General features: G+C 44.8%; 1 protein-coding gene across 1 annotated transcript in view; it reads left to right on the forward strand.

Annotated features, from left to right (window-relative positions):
- SPRED2 (sprouty related EVH1 domain containing 2) overlaps positions 1-25,596 on the forward strand; it is a 67,236-nt gene that overhangs the window by 32,019 nt on the left and 9,621 nt on the right. Inside the window, exons 2-4 of the mRNA XM_087776945.1 lie at positions 7,064-7,241; positions 8,572-8,740; positions 11,545-11,609. Of these exons, the coding sequence (XP_087633071.1) occupies positions 7,064-7,241; positions 8,572-8,740; positions 11,545-11,609 (412 nt within the window). The remainder of the gene's footprint in view (positions 1-7,063; positions 7,242-8,571; positions 8,741-11,544; positions 11,610-25,596) is intronic.

Consider the following 25,596-nt stretch of genomic DNA (forward strand, 5'->3'; position numbering starts at 1 on the left):
GAGTTTTCCATATACTTCATTGAAAGATCTGAAATAATTATGGGATTATGAAATCCCATTCGAGCAAGTTTTAGGATAGAGTTGTTTCTCGTAAACTCAATAAAATCAGCCTTAAATGTTTAACAAACAGTTTGGTGAAAGGGTTCCTTTGTTTGTCATTGCCTTGGAGTTTAAGGGAGATGTGGAGGCGGGTGGCTGGATTGTTGCAGGTGTCTTGGTTTTTTGAGAAGACCTTTTCCTTCTGAAAAAACAAACAAAACTGCTATTAATCTTTATTACGGAGGCTTTTTGGATGGGCTGCAGTGCTGGAAGCCAACCCAGGCTTGCTGGGGAAGGGGCATAGCCTGGCCACAGAGGACCTGGCCCCTCTATTCTGCCTTTGGGGATGCTTTAGACCCAGAAAGGCAGCAAGGAATGAAAAATAAAGTCAAAACGTACTTTTTTGGGTTTGTCCCAGCCTCCCAGAGCTGTGCTGCTTGCATGAGGCCATGTGTCGTATAAGAAGACAAGCTTTTGAGGGTTGAAGGCACTTGAGCCTTCGAGCATCCCTGCCGCATCCAGGCCCCTCACAGTCCCTCGGAGTGATCACCCTGCTGGGTTGGGTTTTTCTTGCTGCACACAACAAGATTTTGGGCAGCACTCAGCCAGCAGGAAAAGCCCCAGCACTGAATAACCTTCGTGCAAAACTACTCCTCTGGGGTGCTTTATGGGATGTGCAGGTAGGGCTGCGCGCGTCTTATAACTTAGCGGCAGTGATTTCCAAATCCTACACGAGTGCTTCCTTCGGGGCAGGATTTTCCTCTTCCACTTTCTGCACTGCTGCAGCTAACAGTGTTCTTGGAGTTAACAGAATTTTTTTTTCCCCATTTTTTCATTAAATGGCCAGTGTACAAGCTGAAAACATGCTGCCAAACTCAGTTCAGTAGCCAGGTGTGAATTGGGGAGTTGGAAGAGAAAAATCCTTTCTGTTTTCAGAGGGAAGCTGGGAGGAAATGCTAAATGCCAGCAAAGTTTTCTCTTTTTGTGGAGAGAAAGAGAGAAATGTCCTGAAACTGAGCTTGTAAGGTTAATGTTGGTTTAAGGGGAAGTGCCCCAGGACAGATGCACTGCAGGACACAGCCAGCATCGCTGGAGCAAGGTGTGTGGAGATTGAACTGTCTTGTATTTACTCTGACCAGGTGGAACCCAAAATTGCCCAGAACGCCTTTTTATTCTGTCAGTATTCAATTTGAAAGAGAAAAATCTAGGTTGCAAATTTGCTATACTAGAGATGGGTTACAGATATGGTGGTTCTGTGTTCCTGGTGTGATGCAGAGGTGAGGGCAAGAAAAACTTTTGGGTGGTTTTCCATGGTTTTATACAGGCTCTGTTTTAACGTTGGGGCTGACCAGAGTGGTGCAGATGGCTTTTTTTTTCTTGCTGGTATTTAGTGAAAAAGCTTCAAACCTGCTGGAAATCTAAATGCTATTGAAATACCACCTTTATTTTTCTGTGGCTCCATGCACTCAGAAGTTTTCTTTCTAACAAAGCGATAAGTTAAGATTTTGAAGAAGAAAATGCTGGTTATAATCTGCAGATATTTCACCCTTGCTAGAAGGTTCATGAACCAAGCATCAGATCAAGAAAGCGGGACTCCAGAAATAGCAGTTTTTCGTGACTTCCATCAAAATGCCACTGCTTTCCAGCTGGGGGATGAACTCCAGAGAGGATCCTCGCAATATGATTTCCAGCCATCACCAGGGCAGAACCCGACGGCTTTAACTCCAGCTGTTGGAGTTGTTGGGCGCGGAGGGCAAAGTAGGAGCACTGTGAAATACATCCAGTTCAGCCAAAGACAGGTTATGTCCCAGTAATCGTAAAGTTAAATTTGCATGGATCCAAATAGTTTAAATTGTGTTTAAGCACTCGGTGTCTGCAGTTCAGTTCAGCTGAACAGCCTGACCTGTGCTGCCGTTGCATTAGCAGCCTCCTGATGTGATTTTGGCTCTTCCCTGAAATCTGCGATCTGGGAATGTCGATGCATTAAAGACAGCAGTCCATATTTTTGAAACCCATTATATGCAATTACGTTTCGGTCTGAGGCCTGACTCTCTCCTGGCCTTATAAGCTGGAAAGTCGAGAAGGGAGGAAAATACTGAAGTGCTGTATGGCTGCATTTGCATGGAAGTTTATAAGTTTATATTTTGGTCAACTAGCCTGGCTAGAGGAAAAATATTACTGAATTATGGAAGGTGTCTGGGGAGTGTTTTAGATGCTAAATGTGACTCAAAGGAAAGTAGTGAATGTGGTGGGTTGGACTTTTTTTTTTTCCCTCCTTCTTCTTCTCCCCTTGGGATTTTTAGCTGCAGGACATCTCAGACATGGAATTCACAGTTGCTGCATTTGAAGCAAAGTAGAAAAGAAGAGCAGCTGGCGGAAGGGAGCTGTGGACTTCAGCTGCAGCCCTGCTTTTACAAAGACACTGGCAAAATGAAAGCCTTAACAAACGAAGGAATTACTTGATGTTTAGGGATTGCAGCCGTAAGCCCATGCCAGGCATACAACGAGGCTCAGGGCTTTGTGCCCCATGGGTTTCGCTGCAGTGCGGTTGCTGTAAGTGACGTGGCTCATGTTGGAGAGCGCTGGATGGTGTCAGCTGCATTTTACAGTGCAGTTCGTGCATGCTGGAAGAAAGCACTTTTTTATCTGCCTTAAACGTTGCCTGTCTCTTAGACACAAATGCTTTGTAAAAGTTAGGCTATAGGTAATGCAACTGTAGTTCAGTTATCGCAAAGGTAGTCACTCAGTCACTTCTTGTTTAGGAAAATTCTCAATATCCTTCAGAGTAGCAATTATCCACGCACTCTTTTTTAATTTTTTTTTTTTTTTACATTTATATATGCACACCCACGAGCTATAATTTTTAAAGCCCTTTTCCTTCCAATGAAAACAGCACGTGGTTTTCTGCACTACCTTTACTCCCCAAGTTCATTATGGTTTTTTGCTCTGGGTGGGGCAGGCGTACAACCTGAAGCAGCCCTGGAACACGCTGGCCGGCTGCCATGCAGCTGGGTAATCCCTGCAGATACTTTCTTCCCGAGCTTTTAAGGCTGTTGAAGACAAATCTGTAGGGTTAAGATAGCAAAGTATTCCATTTAAGAGCATAATTAAGAATAGTTTGCATGAAACGCGTTGTGCGTAGGCCATAAACTCGACAATTAGAGCAGTCTTAAAGTTTAAGAAGCCAATAAAATGAGGGGAACTAAGGCTGCTTCGTGGTTTTTTTTAGTTGTTTCATTTTTAACTATATGAAAGGCTTGTGTTACCTAATCTCAGCGGCAGTCGGTATCTCATTAATGGTAACGGGCCAAATATTTTCACGTACCTCATTAACCATTTCTCCTGAAATAGCCAAATTGCACAGTTGCCATGATAAAAGTGCAGATGGATGACTTGAACATGGTTGTTTCGCTGCTTCGGTGCACCAAGGTTTCAGCAGTGACATGCACGTGGGATTTGCAGATTGCTCCTTTGCTCCGGAGGATTTTGAGCCTGCAGCCAGCCAGAGCCTTGGTGCAGTCGCATAAAATTAAATAGCAAAGAAAATAAACAGCTTTTACGCTAAGGAAGCAAGGTCCTTATATAGACCTGAAATATTCAAGTACCTCCCAAGTATTTATCAACACTGGCATGAGAGAAAGAAGCATTGCCTATTCTAGGCTTGTGGATGGGAACGGCAGGCAAGATTTTGACCTATAAAACCAAAGGAGGCGGTGTGTAGCCTTGAAAACTCAGCATGCAGCTTCTGAGTCCTAGTCCAGTGACTAAACCAAGATGTCAAGACCTAAGAAGCCTTAAACACCTTCTTTTCTTTGTTTCCTTCCTTTGTTTTTTTTTCCCTAAGCCCCTTGGAGTAGGTTGCGTGTTGGGAAACATGCGCCTGTGGTTGGAGTCTCGAGGGAGCAGGGATGAGGACGTCACCGTTGACTTTTGGTCATGCAGGAAAGTGTGCCAAGGTTTTACGTTAACGGAGCCAGAGCTCTGCTTACCTTGCCAAAGGTGAACCCTTCTGCTGGACAAGGTCCTTTCCTAATAGGGGAGCAGAGGTCTTCTTGCCACATGAGAGGGATGGAAACTAGGTTTTCTGTCTTGGTGTATTTAAGGAGGTAGTTCTTCAAGATGGGAGAAATGCAGTTTATATGATGTTCTCTTGGTACGTGGGTGAAATCAGTGGCCTTGGTGCCAGAGGTTGTAGGAGCCACAGGTCATGGTATCAGTGTGGATATGAAGATGAAAACCGTATGGCTCTGTGCCCCTCCAGATTGTGATTATAATGGGCAGGGACAGTAGTCAGGGGACCTAAATTGAATGTGTAAGCATCCACTAGTATTCCGGCATAATTAGAAGCCTAGAGAAATCACCAAGAGGTGATGGAAACATGCAAATAATCAATAGAAATCAAAAAGTACTGAGTAGCTGCTGCTTTCTTAATTTTCCTTTAAGTGGACGATTCCTACAGCAAAGTAACTGAAGACAACATTACTTTTGGGACAGCCAAAGGCTCCGGCTGCTGCCGTAAAAGTGAATGCTAAATCCCGCAGGAAGCTGTATTGCCAGTGGCAATTTTCAAGTGTGGAAGAAGCAGCAGCAGTTTGTGTGGATGACTTTTGTGGGAGGATGGGAAGGAAAGTCGTATTGAGTGGCTCCAACTTCAGAAGAGAGCTTGAAATTTAATGGGAGTTCCCCAGACCTGAGAATAGTTAAAAGTAAGTCCAGAAAGGATCCTTGGGGAACAGGAGAACTATATGGAAATGTATAGTTGGTTTTCTTTTTTCTTTATCTGTTAATTGCTAATCTTTATAGACCATATGGGAAAGGTACAGAGAAGAAAACAAAAATTATCTTGGATGGAAGCAGCTCAATTTTTGCACAATAGGAAATCAGCTGAAGTATTTTGCTTAATTCTGAGTATCAGGAAGCCAAGAGATTAAAGTTGCCACTGGTAAAACCTAGAAACCGGTTTTCATTAGAAAATAAAAAGGTAACTGGATCTGTTTATAGACGTGCTTGCTCTGTTTCCTGTACCAGGATGCTGCTTTAAGGACTCGAGCAAAAATACTCTTAAAAATGTTGTTTCCAAGTTCTGCGAATGCCTTGCGTGTGTCAACTGTGGTATGGGCCGTGTGTCTGAGTATGCTGAAAAGCTTTTTATCAGCCAGTGCAAAGTCCTCAGACCAATACGGGACGAACCTTAAGCATCTGTGTACTGCCTTCATCGTGTAGGGCCAGTGAGAAAGTTGGTGTATCCATAAAAGAAAGCCGGTGAAGGGAAAGTCGCTGCATGTGTTTTGCGAAATCTGTCTAGCTGTAGAAGAGATTAGCTGGTCCCAGGCGCCTCTGCCCAGAAGATGCTCGCTGCCTCCCTTGGTCTGTCCTTAAAACGGCCGTCAAGTAGGATCCTTGAGGCTGCTTGCTTAGGTACTAAATAAAATCTGGTTGTGTTAGAGAAAGGGGAACTCAGACTTCAAGTATTAGCACTTGGATTACAAAAGTGATGCAAAAATAATGTCTGAAGACAAGAGGCAGTTTTACTTGGTGCAGGAGGAAGAAAGCTCTTGCTGCTTGTAATTTTGGATAGAAAGGGCCTGTTCTCTTGTCGTGTTGTACAGGATGCTGAGGAAATGTCTGGATACAGAGCTTTCCTCAAGGGGGAATTTCTTTCCCTAAAGGATGACACCTGTCATTTTGAAAGGCCTTTTCTTGGAGCCCTCTACGGGTTGAGCTGCTTCCTTCTCGTGAGCTCACCTGGTGTCCTGGAGATGGACAATTTCTGGGCAGTTTTCTTTGTGCATCCTTTTTCTTGGCCCCTGTTGAGGTCCCCAGTTTTGCCCAGGTTTGAGTGCCCTGCAGCACCTTTGCAGGTGCTGGTGGGTGTCTCGGCAGCTCTGCAGCCGACAGTGCCGTGGTTGTGAGTGGTTGACGTCTAACCATGCTGTGGTGACCTCCCTGTGAGGGCGTCACAGCCGTCAGCGCTGTTCCTGAGCAGTCATTGGGTTATTTGATGTCTAACACATGATGGGTTGCACTGAGCTGGGACTCAGTGGCAGCGTGAGGACAGAAAAGCTAATTTGGGTATTTCCCAGCAGCTCTGGGGTGGGGACAACCCATTTTAGCTTGGAGTCTATTGCGTGTGCCATGCAAGGTGCACGGCTTTTGCTTATGTCCTGTAGTGGCCTTTCTGCTCCCAAATGATCCCCTCCCTGGTGATGTCCCCAGCAGATGCTGGAGCAACTGCTCTGTGGAAAGGGTATGGGAGGAGGCTTGGGGGAGCTGAGCCTCCCACTGTGGGGGCTCTTTTGAGCCCTTGCAATGGGCACCTGGATTATTCCCAAATCTCAGGTGTTTCCAGAATAGCTTCTTGTGAGGTTATAATGTGCCACCTTTGAAAGCCCTTTGAAATGCTGGTGGAGCTGTTTTAGGGACATGGTGTGGTCCTGATGACCTGAGCTGAGGTAGTTCCCATCTCCTTTCGTCTGAGGTACCAGCTGGAGCCCCACTTGTGGTTTGTTGTTGGTTTTTTTTTCCCCCATCAGGCTGTCCCAGTTGTGAAGAAATTTGAGTGTCATCTTCCCAAGTCCACTTCACTAATTTGATCACAAAAACCTTAAAGACTTTGTTCGTGGGTTATTTGAGCTCCACATGTTTTTCCAACACTTTGGAGACCTGATGCCCCAATGCATCCACTGTGAGTGGTGGCCTTGGGATGCTGCCTGGCTCACCCCACTCTCTTGGTCCCTGTCCCCAGCTGCATGAGGGAAAGAGTGGCCGGGACCATGGGTTGTTTGATCTGTCTGTTGACATCTGGAAACCCAATGGGTTCATTCCTTGCTGTTTGATGGGTCTCTTTTGTATGGTGGCTTGAGTGGTCAGGGCCATCCATGATGGAGGTGGACTTCCATCCTGGGTAGAGACTCTGTGTTGGGGCCAGACCAGTGCTGTCTAAATATTGCCCTCAAGAAAAAAGCTCTGATGAGACTGTGTGATGCTCACAAAAGATTTTGTTTTTGTTTTGTTACCATTGCAGTGACAGCTATATTGTGCGAGTCAAAGCTGTGGTTATGACCCGAGATGACTCCAGTGGGGGATGGTTGCCACAAGAAGGAGGCGGTCTCAGTAGAGTTGGCGTCTGCAAGGTCACATACCCGGAGGGCAATGGAAGAAGTGGATTTCTAATCCATGGTGAAAGGCAGAAAGACAAACTGGTAATAGACCCTAATTCAACTTTTTTCTGTTCTTATAATGAGAATTATCCCAAATCTATTGCTATTGTATTCTTCTGCAAGTTTTTTTAAAACATAAAAAACAGGCATGTGCAAATAGTACCAGATTGGACAAAACAAACCCATTCTCAACTAGAATTGCCATCTTTTGCTATCTAGGTTGGCGTGCCGCCGCCTGGAAGGAGCAGGTAAATTTTCTACATCCATGTGCAAGGGCCCCTTTGATGATTGAAAAAGGGCCTGTGGTTTTTTTCTAAGACCTAGCAGGGGTAAGTGAGAAGTGAATTGAAGTGTAAAGAACCCATGAAGCCAGTCACATTGCACTGAGTAATGCAGTGCAAGCCTTTAGAACTGCCATGAATTATTTATGCTGCGTGCCGTTCAAGGTTTGAATGAGCAGAGTGAGAATATGAAGACAAGTTGTCTCTTATGAATTGACGCACTCCATTTCTCCTGGTAGCTGTTTATCTAAAAAGGAGCTCTCTCCTTTCCCTGCACAAATCAAATGAATAAAGCCTTTTCTCTATTTCCAGGGTCCGTTTTAGGTGTTACAGTTGGTTATCTCATTTCTATATATTTGATTCTTCTGAAATTCGCTCCTGTGAAGAGATGGGCTAGCTTAAAAATACGCTTCCTGCACAGGCTTTGCGAACTCAGTGTTTGGGCAAAAATTGCATTATTTGAGTCAGAAATGATCTTGCTTTCAGAAAGTCTGGTGTTTTAAAGCTGTTTCAAGTACAGTTTGTCTTTTGCAATACTGTTTTGTTCAGGATGCTTTTTTGACCCTATTTTGGAGCCATGCTTATGGTTTTGGGGGATGGGGTAAGGCTTGCAAGCCATTCCTGTTCCCTATGAGCATCACCCTAGCGATGGGTTTTGGCACAGCAAAGCTTGAGATGAGCGCCTGCCTGGGGGTGAGGGAGGAAAAAACAGTGAGAGGAGTGTGACAGCACCTCCTAAATCTGCTGGTGAATAAAATTTCTGTTGAGCAAAATTATCGAGGGAAGAGATTCTCCCTCCACCTGAACCCCCACCAGCTGTAACCTGTGCCGTGCTGGGTCTGGGTCCGAAATAGGCTCCCGGGGTAGGGAGCAAGCGCCTACTGAAAGCACAAGCAAAAGATGAATGTGCAATGGGTATGAGAACAATTACAGTGTCTGGTGTTTATTAGTCATCGTTTGGTAGGGAAGGATGTTCCCCTACGCGAGGCATGACTTGGCTTGCTTTTGGGTCTGGGCTGAGACGGTGGTGGCTGTGTCCTTGAGGTGGGAAAAGTGACTTTGCTCCTCTTTTGGGGCTCACGCCCTCCCAGGTGGTGCTGGAGTGCTTTGTGAAGAAGGACCTGGTGTACACGAAGGCGAACCCCACCTTCCACCACTGGAAAGTTGACAACAGAAAGTTCGGGCTCACTTTTCAAAGCCCCGCCGACGCTCGAGCCTTCGACAGAGGAGTGAGGAAAGCCATCGAGGACCTCATTGAAGGTACCATGGCACGCGGTGGCAGCGGCCACTTCAACCCATGGAAGAGTGAGATGGGTTTAAAATCAGTTCTTGGGCTTGGACGTCTCTTGTGCATGTGTCTGAATGTAGCTGGGCGCTTACCCTCCGCTGAGCAAGCCTCAGCTTACTTTTAAGAGCTGAGTTTTCTCATCCCTTAAGGAGAGAAGGGATTTCAGTCCAAGTAGTTTCCAATCCTATCTGGCCTGGTCTGTCCAGACTTCCACCCTTAATTATCATTGAGTCTGTTATTACTGCCTTTTTTTGATAGGCTTGGGTTTCACACTAGCAATGGCAACTCAAAACAGCCCAGGCTCTTCTTTATATGCAGCCGAATCTCATCTTACTGAGTCTTTGTTAAATCGTCGTATGAATTCCTGCCTGGAGTTGAATAAAACTTTGTTTTGTTTTGGGGTTTTTTTGCAGTAATTAGTTTTGTCTGCATCCTCTTAGTTGAATGGTAGTTCTTGAAGACTTTGTTGTGTTTTAGGTTTTTTTTTAATTCTGTAAAAAATGCGTTTGAATTGCCTGTGCTTTGAAGTTGTCATAAATTTTTCCTTTTCACATTTCATTGCAATCAGGCCATCATAATACAGCTATAATTCAATAGTACTTTATTCTAATGAAATTTGAATCTTCATGGGGTTTTTGCCTTTTTTTTTTTTTTTTTTTAAACCATGCCACTTTATGTAGGGACTTAGTGGTCCAAAGCCTTTCTCCTTCTCACCCAGTGTGACCAGGATATTTTTATATACAGATGGTATTATTTTTTGAGGATACTAGTTCAAATATATATAGAGAAGTGTGTTCTTTTTGAGGACATTCGCTCCATAAGACAGCTTAACATTCTGGATGCCCTGTCCTGGCTTTAACATGGAAATGGTAGATACTGGGAGAGCGTTAATACCCCAGGGCTCTTCCCTGGCAAATACCTCATCAGTTAGAGGAAGGATCTTCTCAACTAGTTATTCATTTGCTTTTTCCTGTGCCATTAACGTGAAGAAGTCACAGCTAGGCCTTCTGCTTTCTTCTTCTTGCTTGCTAAAACTGGGAAGCATTTCGAGTCATAAAAGTGATGTTTTATGTAAGTGGCACGGGATTGTGCAAAGTTTCAGGGAGATAACTCAGCTGTATTGAGTATTATTTTGGAGATGCCGGTACGTGGCAACTCCTGTTCTGCTCTTTCTGATCCATTTTACAGTGGAAGTATTTAAAATCAAGTTCTGCTGTATCTCAGATACTTCAAAATCAGCAAATCTATATTTATCCCATTAACAGCACAGACTGATCCTCATGAATGTGTTCCTCCTTAACTTCCAAATAAGGCTTTCTGAATGAAAAGCAATAACTGGCTCATGCACACACAGTGCCGGGCAGTGGATTTCATTTATCGTTCATTTTTTGTTCACGTAATTGATCAAATTGAGCAAGTGATATTAAGCACAACAAACTGTGTATTTGAAACTTCACTTCGTGAGATCGCTGCTCTGTCATTAATATTTAACCGATGGTTTGTTCCCTGTAGCATCAGAAGTATAAAAGTTTTGTGCACAAGTACAGGAATCCTATGCAGCTCTGTAGAGCGTCTGGATTTTTACTTTCAAAGCTAATGTCGCAAACGGCACAAATGTTTTCATGTTACTTAGTGTTTTAAGTGGGCTTTCGCACTTAGCTCTGCACATCTTCGTGATGATGCAACTGAGAGCAGCCAAGGCTGGTGCGGATAGCATTATATAAAGCACATTATTTTTAAAAATTTCCAGAATGAAGATGGTACAAACCGTTCAACTATTTTAGTTAGGGAGGTGATGTGGCCCTAACTCAGTATAACAGTGTGCTTACATAAAAAAAAAAAAATGCCTTTGACTTGGGGTTTCTCCCCCCATGAGAGCATCTTGGTGCACCCACCCTCCTTAGCAGCCCTATGGGGTGTGAAGCCAGCTGGGAAGGGGGGCCGGGATCCTTGGCTGGGGGTAGGGAAAGGGGTCACCCCTTTTTAGCCACAGCATAAATGTACTGCCAAGTCCAGCGATGGCGTGTGCCACCCTTCCTGCTGCCCTTCTGCAATGCGGGTGCTGACCAGGCTCTCGAGTGGCTCCGAAGGGGGACACCCACAGGATGGGGAAAGAAGTTGGAGAAAGCTTTTTTTAAATATGATTTCCCACTTTTCCAGATGATTGCTGTCTAATTAATGAGAACTGCACCCCAGTACTTTGCTCTTGTCTATGGTTTTACACATTTCAGCTCCTTTCAAATACTTTGCTTACATGGGGCAAGGTGGTTCTCTGAGAAATAACTGATAACAGAGAAAACCTTTACAACATATAACAACTTCTGAAATTAGAAGAAGAAAAAAACCCAATTTAACGCTTTGTTGTCAAAGCGAGGTTAATTTTTTTTTTTTTTTTTGAAACAAAAATTCAGGGAATATGTGAAGAATAACTTGTATATGGTTTCCTGACAGCTGAGGATCTAGTCTTGAGCGTTGATTAGTATGTAGCTTTACCGTTCTTCAGAAATGAAAGTCTTCGGTAGTTGGAAATGATAACTGCTATTTTTATCATAGTTAATTAGCATTGGCAGCCATGCAGTTGCATGTCAAGAAACACTTTTCAGATTTTACCTTTCCAACTCAGCTACCAGTAGATGGGTTTTTCTTCCTTAATTTGAGCCACTCTCTTACACATCTACAACATACGAACGAGAATCCAAATGTTTACCAGCCTAATAAAAAAAAAAAGTTGCATAGAAATGTCGTGTGTTTAAAAAGCTGTTGTTTTTTTTTCTAGGGTCTACAACTTCCTCGTCAACGCTTCACAACGAGGCCGAGGTTGGCGATGATGATGTCTTCACTGTAAGTACATCTCACCTGAGGTCATTCTCCTTTACACTCCGGTTTACGTGGTCAGGTTGGAAAGGGGTTTTCTTTTTATGCCTCGGGGTTGGCTTCCAGCTGTCATCGTGTTTGGCCAGTGGGTGTGTTTTATTTGATAGAAGTATATCCTCTCCAGAAGGTAAAGCCTTGAGCTTCTGTTGGCCTCCCGTTGCCACGTGCAAAGCATGGTAGAGCAGATGCTGTCAGGGCTAGAAGTGAGCGAATAATAACTCTCAAGTTTCCTATGGCTTTGTCTGAGTGGTGCACACACCTCTTAATACTTCTTAATCCACCTCTCTGTCCTTAAGAAGCTTCCCACAAGCTAGAGTAGATGGCTGCTACTCAGGTGCATACTCAAGGAAATGAGATTTTGAATTGCAGTTGTTAACAAAAGCCAACTTTAAAAGTGTTTTGCCTATGCATGAAATGTAGAAAGTTCAAACAAGTGTTTTTCAGCTGGAGGAACAGTAGTGTGCCATCTACTGAATCAGTGGTGACTTAAGTAGGAGTGAGTTGCTCGTATTTAATTCGTGGTAATGTCTAAAATGTGTTTGGGAGCTTTTCTGAAACAGAAGCAGCTACTGTCCCCGCTACACTTGAACACTTTAAAAGAGAAAAAAAAGAAAATTGTCGCATGAAATTGTAATCCGATCATGGATATTCCATGGGCTGAAAACAAGACGCTCACAACGAATACTTTGTCTATTGCATTTATTTGCTCAGCTCTGATCGTGGACCCCCACGCACACATGTATGTGCACTGGTTATATTATAAACACTCTCCTTGTCCTGCGGTGCAGGTGGGCACTGGATGGCAGGAGGGTGGAAGGTGGGACGTCCTCAGCGCAGCAGCAGCAAACTCAATTAAAGTCATCTTTGGGGTGCTTCCCTGCATCTTCAGGGTGAATGAGGGAAAACTGAGGACTGGCATCAAGCCATTTGAAAACGGGCACCGGGAAGCATCCGAAGCCAAAAGGTGTTTTTGAGGGTGGTTGATGTTTCACTGGTATGGGCCCAGGGCGGGTTCCCTGCCGCGTTTTGACCAGATCCTCCCGACGGCTGGCATGTTGTCTGCATCTGTCCTTTTGTCACGGCTCCGGGAGACAAACAACAGCAGGCAGGGTTAAAAGGTGACTTCCTGCGCTCTGCAGCAAAACTATCATTAGCAGCTGCTTCCCAACTACCTGCCAGAAGTGATTTATAGGCGCTGGGATGGGACGGGTTGGGGGGAGGCACCGCTGGAGCCAGAGCAGTTTACCAATTTTTGCTGTTTGTCCCCGAATTCGCCCAGTGAGCTGTGCTCTGCTGGGGCTGGATGTTGCGCTGGACTTGCGTGCAGCTCTTCTGTGCTCGTCGGAAAGCGGATGACCATCGAAATGTACCTTGGGCGGGTGTGTGCCAGCTCTCGCTGGGTTAGACGTGGAAATACTCAGTGTTAAAGCAGAGAAAAGTAGCCTGTGGAAAGAGGAAAGGATATTTTTGCTAAAATCCAACTGTCTGACGTTTAGGGACCTGGGAGTGCTCCTGTATTTCTCCACAAGCTCAATTTTTTGGTTAAGTATTGATATTTAAACTCATAGGGTGCTTTCTACCGGGAGGAAGAAGTTGTTCCCTTTAAGTAGGTGTTGCTTTACCTTGGGAAAGTTGGATGAATGGTGCTCCGGCTGCATCAAAATCACTCAGACTCCTGCATTCAAAGTGAAGAGCCGAAACTGTGAGAGATTTTCCCCCCTACTTGACCCCAGGGAGGTGACAGATAACCCCCCATCGTGCAGATATTTATGGGTAGGATGCTTGGCAGAGAAGGAGGAGCAAGCTACTCGATAGCATTAGCAAGGAGGGAAACCTCAGCTGCAGTTGACACCTTGTTGAGGTCCAGGGGGACGTTCGCGCTGGGGTTGTGCCCTGCCTGGCAGCTCTCTTTGCACGTTGCGTGATCTCCAGAGTAGTGAGAGGGACCACACCAACGGTGGTAGCTCGTGTGGTGCCGTTGGTCAAGCTGTCACATCGGGGCAGGTGTGTTGTCGTACTCCAAAAATCAGGCTTTAGGAGCAACTTTTACCCTAGTATTTCTTCTTTGCTTTCCTGGGATGAAATCTCTCCTTTTCCTGCAGTCCTTAAGCTCTTTGAAGCTCTCAATTTCCCATTTATCTGGTAGGTGATGGTGGAGTATGAAGTCTGCATAAGCCAGAAATAACAGACTGAAGCGTGGAGGGGTTTTAGGCTGGAAGAAATTGATAGGGCTGTGATATGTTTTATTTTTACCCTTCTGTTTCATCCTTTCTTTACACTTCTTTTTGACTCATGTATCGTAGTGCATTTGGTCATCCTTGCACACAAAACTTCTTTACAACTTTGCTGTAAACTTTTCCCCAGCCACAGCAGTGGATTTTTCAGGTTTGGAGTTTTTTTTGCTTTGTTTTAAAGAGAAAGTACACTTGTTCATTTTTATTTCCTAAGGTAGTTATTAAAATCTTCACAGTCCTCCCCCTCTCCCACACATGCATGAATAAACTTAACTGCGTGCAGCAAAATTTTCAAAAGCATCTGCATGATTGAGTCATTTAATCAGTCATTTACCCATCTCTGAAAATCCCAGCCGTTGCTGCTGCGCTGCTGCCTCCAATATTTGGCCCGAGGTCCTGCTCCTCCTTGAAGAGGTTTCAATCTGTTCAACCACAGCGGTCCAAAACTTCACATTTCTTACGCTGCTTTACAGATGGCCACCCCAGCTTTATCTTGCATGTCAGCACTGGTGTTTGCACCAATGTAATGGTACTGGCTTTAAAACAACCACCCTCATTACATATAAGCACTGACCCTGATACAGCTGTTGGATATTGATTGACACAGGGCTTTTATACTGTCCCTGATCCTGTTAGCTTCAATACTGCTCCATGGGATGACGGCTTTGTGCATATTTTTGTGCATGCAGCTCATACATCATCCGGTTCGTTTATTCGTCAGCCAGCACGCAACCCTTCCAGGCATCCAGCAAGTTATTTTCATGGGGAAGAGAAGGTTTGCCCCAGAGGTAGAGCTCTCCCTCAGGCTATGATCTTGTGTGGCTTAATGGAGGATCATTTTCTTGTACCAGAAGGTGGGGTTTTTTTTGTTTTTTAAGGGGGTGAATTATCTGCAGCTGTGGCTGCGTGAGCGTTTGCTTGGGAAGCATCGCTGGTGTCAGTAGCCTTTTCTCCTCCCATCACTGTAACTTGCAGTGCCAAGACGATAACTTGGGCAGCAGTGCCTTGCTACGGCGTATGCTCCCTATCCATTGTTCTGAAGCATGGGTTATATCTTTAAAAACAGGACTTTGCCATCTAATAATTACCCTGTGGATTAGACCTACAGCAACTCGATGAATTGATACAAACCCCTGTTCCGAAATTCATACCCGACAGCGCAGAAAGCAAAAGTATATCGAAATAAATGTCACTGACTTGAGGGGGAAAATGCTTACTTCTAAAATGAAATCTCCATTTAGAAGTTTTAACAATACATAGTTGTGTTTCTTTAATTCCAGATCCTCAGTAGAGCCCATAAATGTTTTCCATATGTTAGCAAATAAATTTCTCCTGTCTTGTACATTATAAATCGTCCTCTCAAGAGATGCAATCTGAGTAAGACTAGCCATCCGTTCTGTCTCCGTTGGGGGAAACATTGTCATTGCAACAGTCTGAGATTGTTCTGTTTGTCTTCATCCATCCAGCCTGCATCTTCAGCCTTCTTTAATTAACATTCATTTCAGAAATAACGTTTAATAAGGACTGAATATATTCTGTAGTTCCTCAGCCACAGAATTTGCCATATAATTGAGTTCTTGTGAAATTTTTTTCCTTAATCTACACTTTTACTTTCAATTACAGATAATAATCCCACATGGCCATGAAGTGAAAAATGTGAATTGAGTCCAAGGAAAGAAAGGTCAATGTCTTCCAGAGTCTGCAGAGTGCCTGAAATGGTCTCTTTTAGCAACCCATCCGAAAAAGCAGAGGTGTTTGTTCCGAAACCTTATGACTAGTTCAGCTGAAACACCGCTCATGTGTTTTTCAGATAAATCCACAGCCTTGTGCCTGCTTTAGTGCTAAAGACAAGACACCCACTGGCAGGAGGAGCAACAGCTCCCAAGTCAGTCCTGGTTTGCGAACCTAAAAATGACTGCATTCCCCTTCTGGGTTAATGGGAACGTAAGGGAAAAAAACAACAAAACTCAACCTTACAAAGTTTGATATGCATGTTACAATCATAGCTGTTTCATGTAATCACTAATAATTTTTAAAAAATCCTAGTGTTTGTTCAAAATGAGACTTGCAGAATTTTGCAGGTAGAGCAGGCGTGATCTGGAGGTGCACAGCTGAGCTACAGGGTTGTTTCAAGACACCTGGGCTCAATCCATTGCTTCTCTTGCTGACTCCTGGCTAAAAAGCTTGTTTGCCTTGGTTCCCCAACTACAAGATGGGGAAAAATGACCACATCACCTTAGTGATGAGGGAGAATAGATCTTGCTGCCACCACTGCCACCACTGCCACCACTTTTCTTCCTGGGCTTTCAGCAGAAGTCCTCAGACACATGTTTTGACCGCAAAGTTGCATGTTTGGAGCTCTCCTGTGCCTCTTGTGCCTTTTTCTCAGCATGAACATGTACTCCTGTGCTCGGGGATGTTCGAGTGGGAAGTTTGCAATGTGGCTTGGACACTGCTGACAGTCGTTTAAGAGACAGACACAATTACTCGTTCTCCACCACAGTGGTGCAGATTGTGGCAGATGTTAACGTTGCAGTCCTCCTTGCATCTCTTCTGGTTCCCTAATTAAAAAAACAGATTTCTCCCTGCTGCCTTTCCACGAAACCTTTTCCCTACTTTCATCTCCCATGTGGGCCTCAAGCGTGTTACAGCCTCACTATTAAAATTTATAAGATTTGTGTTAGTTAGATAAACTCTAAATCTAATTTTTCTTGCTGGCTTGGTTGTTTCACATTGAGATAGTTCTTTTAAAGAGCCACTGTAGCTCTTTTTCTTTACAGTAGACATGTAGAAACCCAGTCCAATTACTTTGGAATATGTTTGTAAGTTCTGTGTGATGCTGGAGCATCTCTCGTCCCACCCCTCCATGGAAAATGACATGGCCGAGAGTAGAGGAGCACTGAGTTGCAAGATTTATTTCTTTCACGAGTTGCACTTGGGGACTGAGGAGCCGCAAGAGCCTGCAATTTCCTTTTTCTTAAGGCTAAGCTGGAGTAACAGAAAGGAAAAATGCCTTTTGGAGGAAGAGCTCTCTATGGGGGGGTGGGGTGCGGTGCTTAGGTTGTCACCGTGAGCAAATCCACCTTGTTTTGCTCTGTGAGCCTGAGCAAAGCGATGAGGGGATTGTCACCGCGATAGGACTAGATGGCCTTACCTATGTTATTCTTCCCGCTCAGCAGCCAGCTGTGCTGTGCATGTACGGCCGAAGGGTTCATTGCTGCTAGCCACATCCTCTGATGTCTGGATTTTGGGCTTGCATTGTAAACCACAGCTATTCTAATTCAGATTTTAAAAGGAAAAAAAGTACTTGCCAAGAAGAGAGAAATTCACACACAGAAACCAGCAGGCTCAAATTCTTCCCTCCAAAAAAAAAAAAAAAAAAAAAGGAAAAAGCTTTTCCTGGCTTTGAGCAATGAACTGGACTAAGATTTATTCGTATTTTTTATAGTTGGGTCTCAAGTTATAGACAGTGCTCTGGGCGTCCTCGTCCCACACTTCAACAGTCGGCGCAACACCAACTTAGCCAGCGCTTGTCATGTCTGAACACGGCTTTCGCTCTTCGCACTTCAGTGCTGTGAAATCTGCCTTGATTTGTTCCAGCAGACTGACTACCAAGGTAGTCCCAGAGTCTGAAGTAATTCGTTTATCTGTAGTTTAATTGGTTTTTTCTTCCTCCCATTAATACCAGGGTATACCAGCTTCTCAGTGGAATTTTTCCTGCTTTTATGCCAGGGGTCAGGAGTCAGGAGAGATGCCACTAACACGTGAAAAGGTCCTGAATATCCAGCTATTTTAATGCTAGCATCTTTTTATTCCTTTTTTTTTCCTGCCTTTCTTCAGGTTATCTTTGCCTGCAACAAATTCATGTCACCCAATGGGAATGGATGCCAACTCTCAAAGAGATTTTTCGGCAGGGACAGTCAAGTGGAAAGTTTTTCGCTGGCTGTCAGGTTTTTTATATAGTGTTGTGTTTCTCCCTTTCCTTCAGGACCTCCTGTTTCTTTTAAATGATGCTGGAAATTAACCCATTTATTTTCTTACTCTTTCTGCCACTACAAGCAAGCTATACTCACTCTGATAATTTAATACGATTGTCGCTGAGGCAGAGGTATTGCTGCTGTGATCTGGAGTGGCAGCTACTCTTTTCTTTAAGTACTTCAAAACTGTAGGGGCAATTCCTATCCACTTCAGCCTACAGATTGTCTTTGCTCACTCGCAGCCTGTCGTCTGGACAGAAGGAAATACAAAAATTACTGTGGTGTGGAGATAGGCAGTACATAAAATCTATTTATTCTTACGTATAGAACAGGTTCATGAGATGTAAATCAAGTGAAGAGCTAAGGGGAACTGATAGGAGAGAGAACTGTGGGGTAGATTTGAAGCTTTATTTGCTTGCTTTAAGAGAACGGAGGGGGAAGTCGAGGTCTTGCACAATTTATGTATTGCTTTATTGTATTTATTGTATTATTTTGCTTTCAGGTCGATCTCTGGTGGGCAAAGCAGGCTTTTCTTGCTACATTGAACTTCAGTTCTTTGGCACTATTTTAGTCTAGGGCTTTAAAACAATAAAACTTTTTTTTTCTTTTTCTTTTCTAAACCAAACTGTATTAGTCTGGTTGTTTTACCACACACAACCTTCAGGCTCCTGAGTCCCTGGCAAGGATGGGATCACCCAACCAGCGCTGCAGCGCTTCCCCGGGGTCCGGCAGTCACCGCCGCGCTGGCGGGGAGACGATGGGAAGGCGGTCAGAAATTCGGTCAGTCACGGGCGCCCGCATGTACTTTGTGGAGGAGGCAGAAAAGTGTTCGCTGTCACAAAACCAGACCCAAAACAAAGGATGTGATTTTTTTTTTTTTTCCACGTTAGCAGCCAAATATGGGAAGCAGTCCTTTCCTGCAAATACCAGCCTACTGAGAGCTTGGGGTGTTTGGGGTGCCCGTGCGAAGACAAGGCGAGGAGCATCTCCTGTTTGGTAACAAATTATTAAGCAGAAAATATCTGTATTGTTAGCAGATATTCCAAGTCTTGCTGTTGTGTAGTTTTTTACGTAGCTAATTATAGCAGCAATTGGGATGTGTTGAGCTACTTTGCTGAGGGTAAGCAATTTCTCTTGTCACAATTCTTCCTCTCAGAACCCTTTTCATAGTGTATTTTCTGGCTCTGTACCGTTCCCACATACAAACACAGTTGGTCCTGCGCTGGGATTGGGATATATCCTGCAGGAAACTGAAATTTGATCTTTTGCTGTGATGGAAGTTTCCTTATAGCTATATCTTGCCAGAACTTGTAAGTGTTGTAATTTGTGCACCAGTTAAGTATTGAGTTTTGTTCAGTTTGCCCCAGCAGTTCAAAGGAGATTTTTGTCAGGTTTTTTTTGTTTCTTTTTAACACCCGTTTTCCTCTTTCCTGTGCTTAAATGATGACATGGTAGCATATTTTGATGTGCCAGCTCTTTCAGTTTTATACTCTATTTAACTATTTTTGTTATGTATAACCAGACTTGCATTAATTTAAGTAATCTTCAGATTACTGAAAGCATGTTTTCTTGTAACACGCAGTCACCTGAGGCTTTGGGATGAGCAGGGTCACCAGCAAACCTGCCTGTAGGATTCCTTGTCCAGAGGTGAATTGACTGATGCCTTCCTAGCTGTAGTTTCTAGCTGATGAATTTGTGATCTGCGTGCATTGTAGCCCCATTTCACACTTGGAATCAGCTAGCTGCATGTTTGTCTTCCGCAAAAATAATTTGGCTGTGTAGTAATGTACTTAAACTGTGTGATGAGTTAAAGTGTGAAGCTGTTTATGAGTGTGTTCCCTTTTAATTCATCTGGAGCTGAATGCTTTAGTGCATTTGTGTGCTTAAGGCACAAATGTGTCAGAAGCAAAACATAGCCAAGATGAAATTGCCCTTTCTTAATGTACGGTAAAATGGAGGGGGAAGAGATTTTTTTTTTTTACTTTTTTTTTTTAAAGGATTATTTTTTAACCTGGATCAGCTTACTAGTTGGACTTAGTGCGTGGCCCCGCAGGCGAAAGCAGCAGCCCAGATAGAGGGAACGCAGGGGGGTGAGCATCCAGAGGTGGAGCCCGAATCGCTGGCTGCCGATGAAGCCATCCCTGGGACCCCTTGCTGAAGGTGGGCTTTGCTGTTCCTCTCCAAAAGCAGCCACCGTGGCCCTTGGAATTTCCCTTGCATAGCTCTGATCCCTCGCCCTCAGCCAGGAGGAGCGTTTGCAAGTACAGCTCGTCTTTTCCGTGTTTGCAGTGCGGCGGTTTTGCCTACCTCGGCTTGTCAATGGAGCTTCGCAGACTGGGTTTGTGGCCTTCTTGTTTTGGCCTTGCTTTTTGTTCAGCTGTGGTTCCCCAGGCATTTCTTAAGCATTATGTAAGGGGGACCTGCTTTGAGGCAAGACGCCCGTGAAAAGCAAGTTATTTTCCAACTTGGTTCCCCCCACCTTGCTTTTGCAGCCTGGCCATGCCAAGAGCGGAGCCGGCGTGGGAGAGCAGGAATGAGGTTGCAGGGGTTATTTTAGCACCGAATGTGAAACCATAGCCAAGGGATGCAACTTGACTGATGCATCCTCAGCCTCGGCGCTGCTGAGAGCCAGCGGAGCGGAGAGGGGCTCCTGCCATCCCCCTTTTACCAGCACAACTGACCCTGCACTGAGCCAGCCCGGGGAAGTGAACCAAAAACTAGCCCTATAAAAGAAAGCGAATACTTTTCTTGTGGTTTAACTCCTCGAGCCAGCTCGCTGTAGGGCCGGAGAAGCAGAAGTGCTGGCTCAAGGGAAACTGTAAGAGTGATGGGCTAAGCGGGCGGCAAAAAAACTCCGCCACCCCACTAATATTCACCGTGCCGCCTGAAATTTGTCGCGTACCGCCTGGCCGTGGATACACCGCCTTCTGCAAGACAGCTTCACTGCAGACTTTTGCTGTGCTTGTGCCTGTGGTACAAGTAAGGTGGTTCTTGCACACATGGCTGAGCCTGGCTTAGTATTTATGGCATTTTCCTCCTTCGTGTTGCCACTGACAAATTTATCCTTTGATTGAGGGAAGGAGGGGACGACAGGATAGCTGAGGTGATGTTGATGGGGGTGTGTTATGGCCAAATGTTATGCTCTTACCTTGAAAATAAATAGTTTATATTACTGTAGTTTCCATTAGGTTCTTTCTTTAACCTGGGCCCTGCAGTTAGCCTTTGAAGTGTATAGCCCTTTTTCGGCCGCAGGGTGCTTGAAAACTTTGCAAAGACAGAAAGTGGCCTTTTCTATTATTTTAATATACAACCTAAGGAAGTCGCTTTCAGCAAGTAGCTATATTTGTAAGCTGCAATCTCTCCTGGTGCTATGTTCAAATAAAATGTTTTGTCCCGGGGCACTTGTAGTAGGAGGCACCGGGGATGCCGGCTGGATTTGGGGTGTCTTGCCTGGCCCCAGGCGCTGCCTCTGAAGGTGACAGGCGGAGCAGACCCCGGGGTGTAAACACAGTTGGAAAGAGGCAGCCTTGGCCAGGGGACAGGGCGATGATTGACAACTTCCCGCACCGCGGCAGAAAGGATTAGGGAATTGCTGCCTGGCACATAACCCAGCGGCGGTGGTGGGGCCGGAGGGATGCAGGTCTGGAGTGAGCAGAGCCGTGCTCAGCCCTAGCATCCCAGCCTCTCTGCATAATTTAGAGGGGGGAAAGCGTTTGGCTCCTGGTGCCAAGCTGGAGCATCCGTCTTGGCAGTGATATGAAGGGGGTTGAGTCAGAACCGCAGGGCAAATGACTATGTTGCCCTGCTCTTCGTGAGGGAGCCTATAATTTCCACGTGCTGTTTAAACACTGGCAAATCTGGTTTGAGTTGGTTGTCTCATGTAACAGGTAGAAAAGAGAAGAAAAAAACCAACACAGAGAGTTCAGGCCACTTGGAGTGCGTGCCCGAGTTTTGCTAGTCTAACTGTAATTTGGTTGCATCCTCTCAAATGTTTTTGTTTGTTTTTGGTTTTTTGTTTTTTTTTGTTTGGGGTTTCTTTTTTTGGAGAGTTTGGAAAGGAAAAGGAGGAGTTCGATAAAGCTAAACAATGAAATGTGCTTTTACATGAGGCTTCAAGAATGATTTTCCTTTAAAGTGATAGACTTCCCCCTTTTACCCCTTTAAAGAAAGAAAAAAAAAAAAAAAAGGTCTGGCTGACAAAATGCTGCAGGGTGGTACTCCCCTCCCGCTCCCAGGCATGTGTTTGGTAGTAACTGAGGACGAACAACAGAATACATGAATCTGGAGAGCTCAAAATGGACCTCTGCCCAGTACAGAAATGCATTATAAACAACTGCATCTAAATAGCCCTGCTTCCTTCCCTCACCTGCCTAATGTGTTTTGTCAAGGGTCTGCTCGCCCTGTATCTCGTAAATATTTTACAAAAATTAAATCAGAAGTGATTACAGGGAGCAGTTCATCTGTCTCTGGTTCTGTCTGCTAAAGGAGAAGGAAAGGCAGAAGTAAATAAGTACCATTGCATTTTTAAGCGGAGCCTGACATATTTGTAGTGCATGTGAAGAGGGTATTTTAAAAGTTTGCATCAGCTGTTGGATACTATTTTGGTGATGAATTCCAGCTAAAATAACGTGGATGCTCGTAACTGTGTGAATAAATGACCCCTAACTGACTTCTTAAAATGTTGTATCAGCCTGCTGTGGGAAGTTTGCATTTAACTGGTTTTCCCCCTCCATTTGTAACCTGGTACATTATATAGGAGGAGCGCGCTATTGAATCCAGAGGCTGAAGTGTTGAATTTGTACATAGCAAAGACATTAATGATGGATTAGGTGCACTGATTCTTTTAGCTTAGCTAATCTAATTTTCATTAACATTTTTCTTCCTCTGCAATCTTATTTCCCCCCTCCCTTGGAATTTTCTGTATAGAAGAGCTGAGATTCAGTGGTGAGCTATGTGGAGCCATCTGTTCCCGGCGGCGCTCAGCAGCAGCGCAGGCTCTTGCCATCCCCGGTGCACGTCCAGTGTTAAACACCCCGTGGCTGAGCTTCGCTCCTTTATTTCCTGGCATCCCTACCTGTCTTCTGAAAGGAAAGCTTTTCAGCAGCATTGGATGTGCTAAGTTCCCTGTTAGCACCTTAAAATTAGGAGCTAGTGCTTCCCAGATTAATTGCAGCTATGCTGATGACAAGCGGGTCAAAGACGGAAGACTTTAAAGAGGAGCTGGCACCCACCTCCCTCTCCAGACCCCCCCATCTCTGCCTCCTGCTTCTCCTGGAGACCCTCCTGTGCCATTGGGGCCCAAGCCTCTACAGGTGGTCAACTGGGGACAGGGAGCTGATACAAAAATGATTTTGGGCTGGATTCCTGTGCTTCTCCACCTAAGCGCGCGCGCAGAGCAGGGGATGGGACCGGTGGGAGGGAGAAGCAGGGACCGTCACCTCCCCACGGTGGTACAGACCTCGGTGGCCATCTCTCATGGTGTTAGCAGAGGACAGCTGTGGTAACGTGGCTAATATTACTTGTTAGATGAGGGAGGCTTTGCTAATCTTCACGGAGCTGTACAAACACAAATATTGGGCAGCTGATCATCCCGACAATGCTGTAGTCCACACCGAGGTGTCATTTCCAAGGCATAAACAGATTAATGGAGCCCTTTATGCAAAAAGGAAAAGCCTGCCTCTGTCCCTAGATGGTTTTAAGCAATTGGTTCCCAGGTTTAGGTAAAAAGATCCTGCTGAAGCGATGTAGCTCATCTCAGCATGGAGAAATCCGATCGGGCCACAGTAAGGAGGAGTTACAGGAGTGAAGAAGGAAACGTAGGAGTCCTATTAAGGAGAGGCTTTCCAGATCGACGAGGACACGAGCGCCTCGTGGGCAGGCAGAGCCATCCCACTCTCACCACTGTACCATGGGATTGCTGTGCTGCCTGGGAGCAGCCCCAGTAACTGGGGCTTGTGGTTTGGGGTTTTTTCCCCTTAAAACATTCTGGTTTTCCCTTGTAAGTACCCGATGCACAGACTTTTCCTTCCATGGAAGCAGTACTCTAGCCCAGTGGTGCAGTAAGGGCAAGGCGAGGGGTATCATATGGGTAGGAAATGTTGTGTGGACCTGCTCACAGCCTCTGGTCCTGGGCTGAGTCTGAGCAAAATGGGGTACTGTGTCACTTCAGGCCTCCTGACTTTCACAGGCGTTTCTCTTTGTATCTGGTCAAACGCCTGCTTTTGCAGAGATGTGTCTGGTGCCTTGTATCGCTGGGAAGAAGTAAAACAGGAAAATCTCACTGAGGTTTTCCCCCTTACCACATCTGAGTGTTTGCCATATCATTTAACCGTGTCTGATTCTCATATACTCTTTTTACTCCTCGAAGTGAGCCATTAAGTCACATCTGTGGTCCATGCAGAACTGACCGATGATGCCAGAATCGGGTTTAGCATTAGCTTAATGGAGATGATCCCGTGCACCAGCTCCTTGTAAATGTTCCTTAAGTTTTGCTGACTTAAGACAGCACAGCCACCAGCATCTTTCTGGCACCAAAAGCTATAACCACAAAACTTAAAAATAAAAAAGGTAGCAGTAAAACTAGCTAGCTTTCTGCACTTTATATTGGTATTTGTGTAAGTGGTGACTAGGAAACAGTCCAAGCATTTGAGAAATTATAGTCCTGTTCTGGTTTTAGAAAAATCTGAATCCATGCTTATTGTAATGGTTGTGTACAGCCAATTTGTCTTTGAACTGTACTGGAATATGATCTAACATGAAGCTTTTCCTTCAGACTCTTTGCTAGGGGGAACTAGATTCAGCTCCAGCAGTCCTCAGTGGATGAGAGTGTCAAAACATTTCAAAAATGCATGGAAGCGATTTTCTTCAATACGATTTTTGTCTTGTCTTCAGTGATAGGAAACAAAACAGAAATTTGACAAAAGCATTTTCTTCTGTGGCTTTACCTTGCCATGACAAATTAAAAGCTTCTGCTCAGGAGACAGGAGTATCAAATCTTAAAAGATTTTTCACACCGAACCTTTTTCTTCATACTTAGATAATCTAAGCCCCCTTTGAAATGGACTGTCCTGAGTATATGGGGCACACTTAGGGGTGGATGGAGAATGTCAACTGTTTCCTTTTCTAATTTTCTTGAATAGAGAGAAAACGGTGTTTTGAGACAAAAATTAGGATTTTTGCTGTGAAATTCTGAAGTGCTATATCGCTTTAGGCTTTAAAAAAAAAAAAACTGGAGGGGAAAGGAAGGACTTGTTCTGGCAAGATTAAGCTGAGGGAGTTCTGGGACACTATATTTTATCTTAATTTCTTTGGAAAGGTGGCAGTTTCTTTGCTATGCATCTGAAATAACTCTCAGACTTCCTCTTTGTGAAGTTCATAAACAGCGGAGGTTCTACAGATAAACTTCAGATTGGCGTTTAGCTCAGTATTGCTTGCTTGCCTTACCATTTCTCCGACTTTATCATTTTTCCTTTCTTTATTGATAGCACAGCTGTGTTTTCCCTTATTCCAGTGAATGAAAAGGGCCAAGTGAAGAGCTGGCTTGTGCCAGGGCTCCCAAGGGATTGCACCTGGACAGAGCACACAGAGGGCTCCGGCTGCCTGCGGGGAGCTCATCACGCGGGTCTCGGCCGGAGGTGGTCAGGCTATGGCCGGGGGGAGGATGCAGCTTGCTAGCTGTCATTTTTCCAGTCTCATCCTCAAGCCGTGAATTGGTGAAGGAGCTGGATTTCTTGTCCTGGGGAC

Source organism: Nipponia nippon, unplaced genomic scaffold (assembly GCF_047370975.1).
Source record: "Nipponia nippon isolate SJK-2023a ecotype South Korea unplaced genomic scaffold, ASM4737097v1 scaffold_4, whole genome shotgun sequence".
In the NCBI taxonomy this organism is placed as follows: domain Eukaryota; kingdom Metazoa; phylum Chordata; class Aves; order Pelecaniformes; family Threskiornithidae; genus Nipponia; species Nipponia nippon.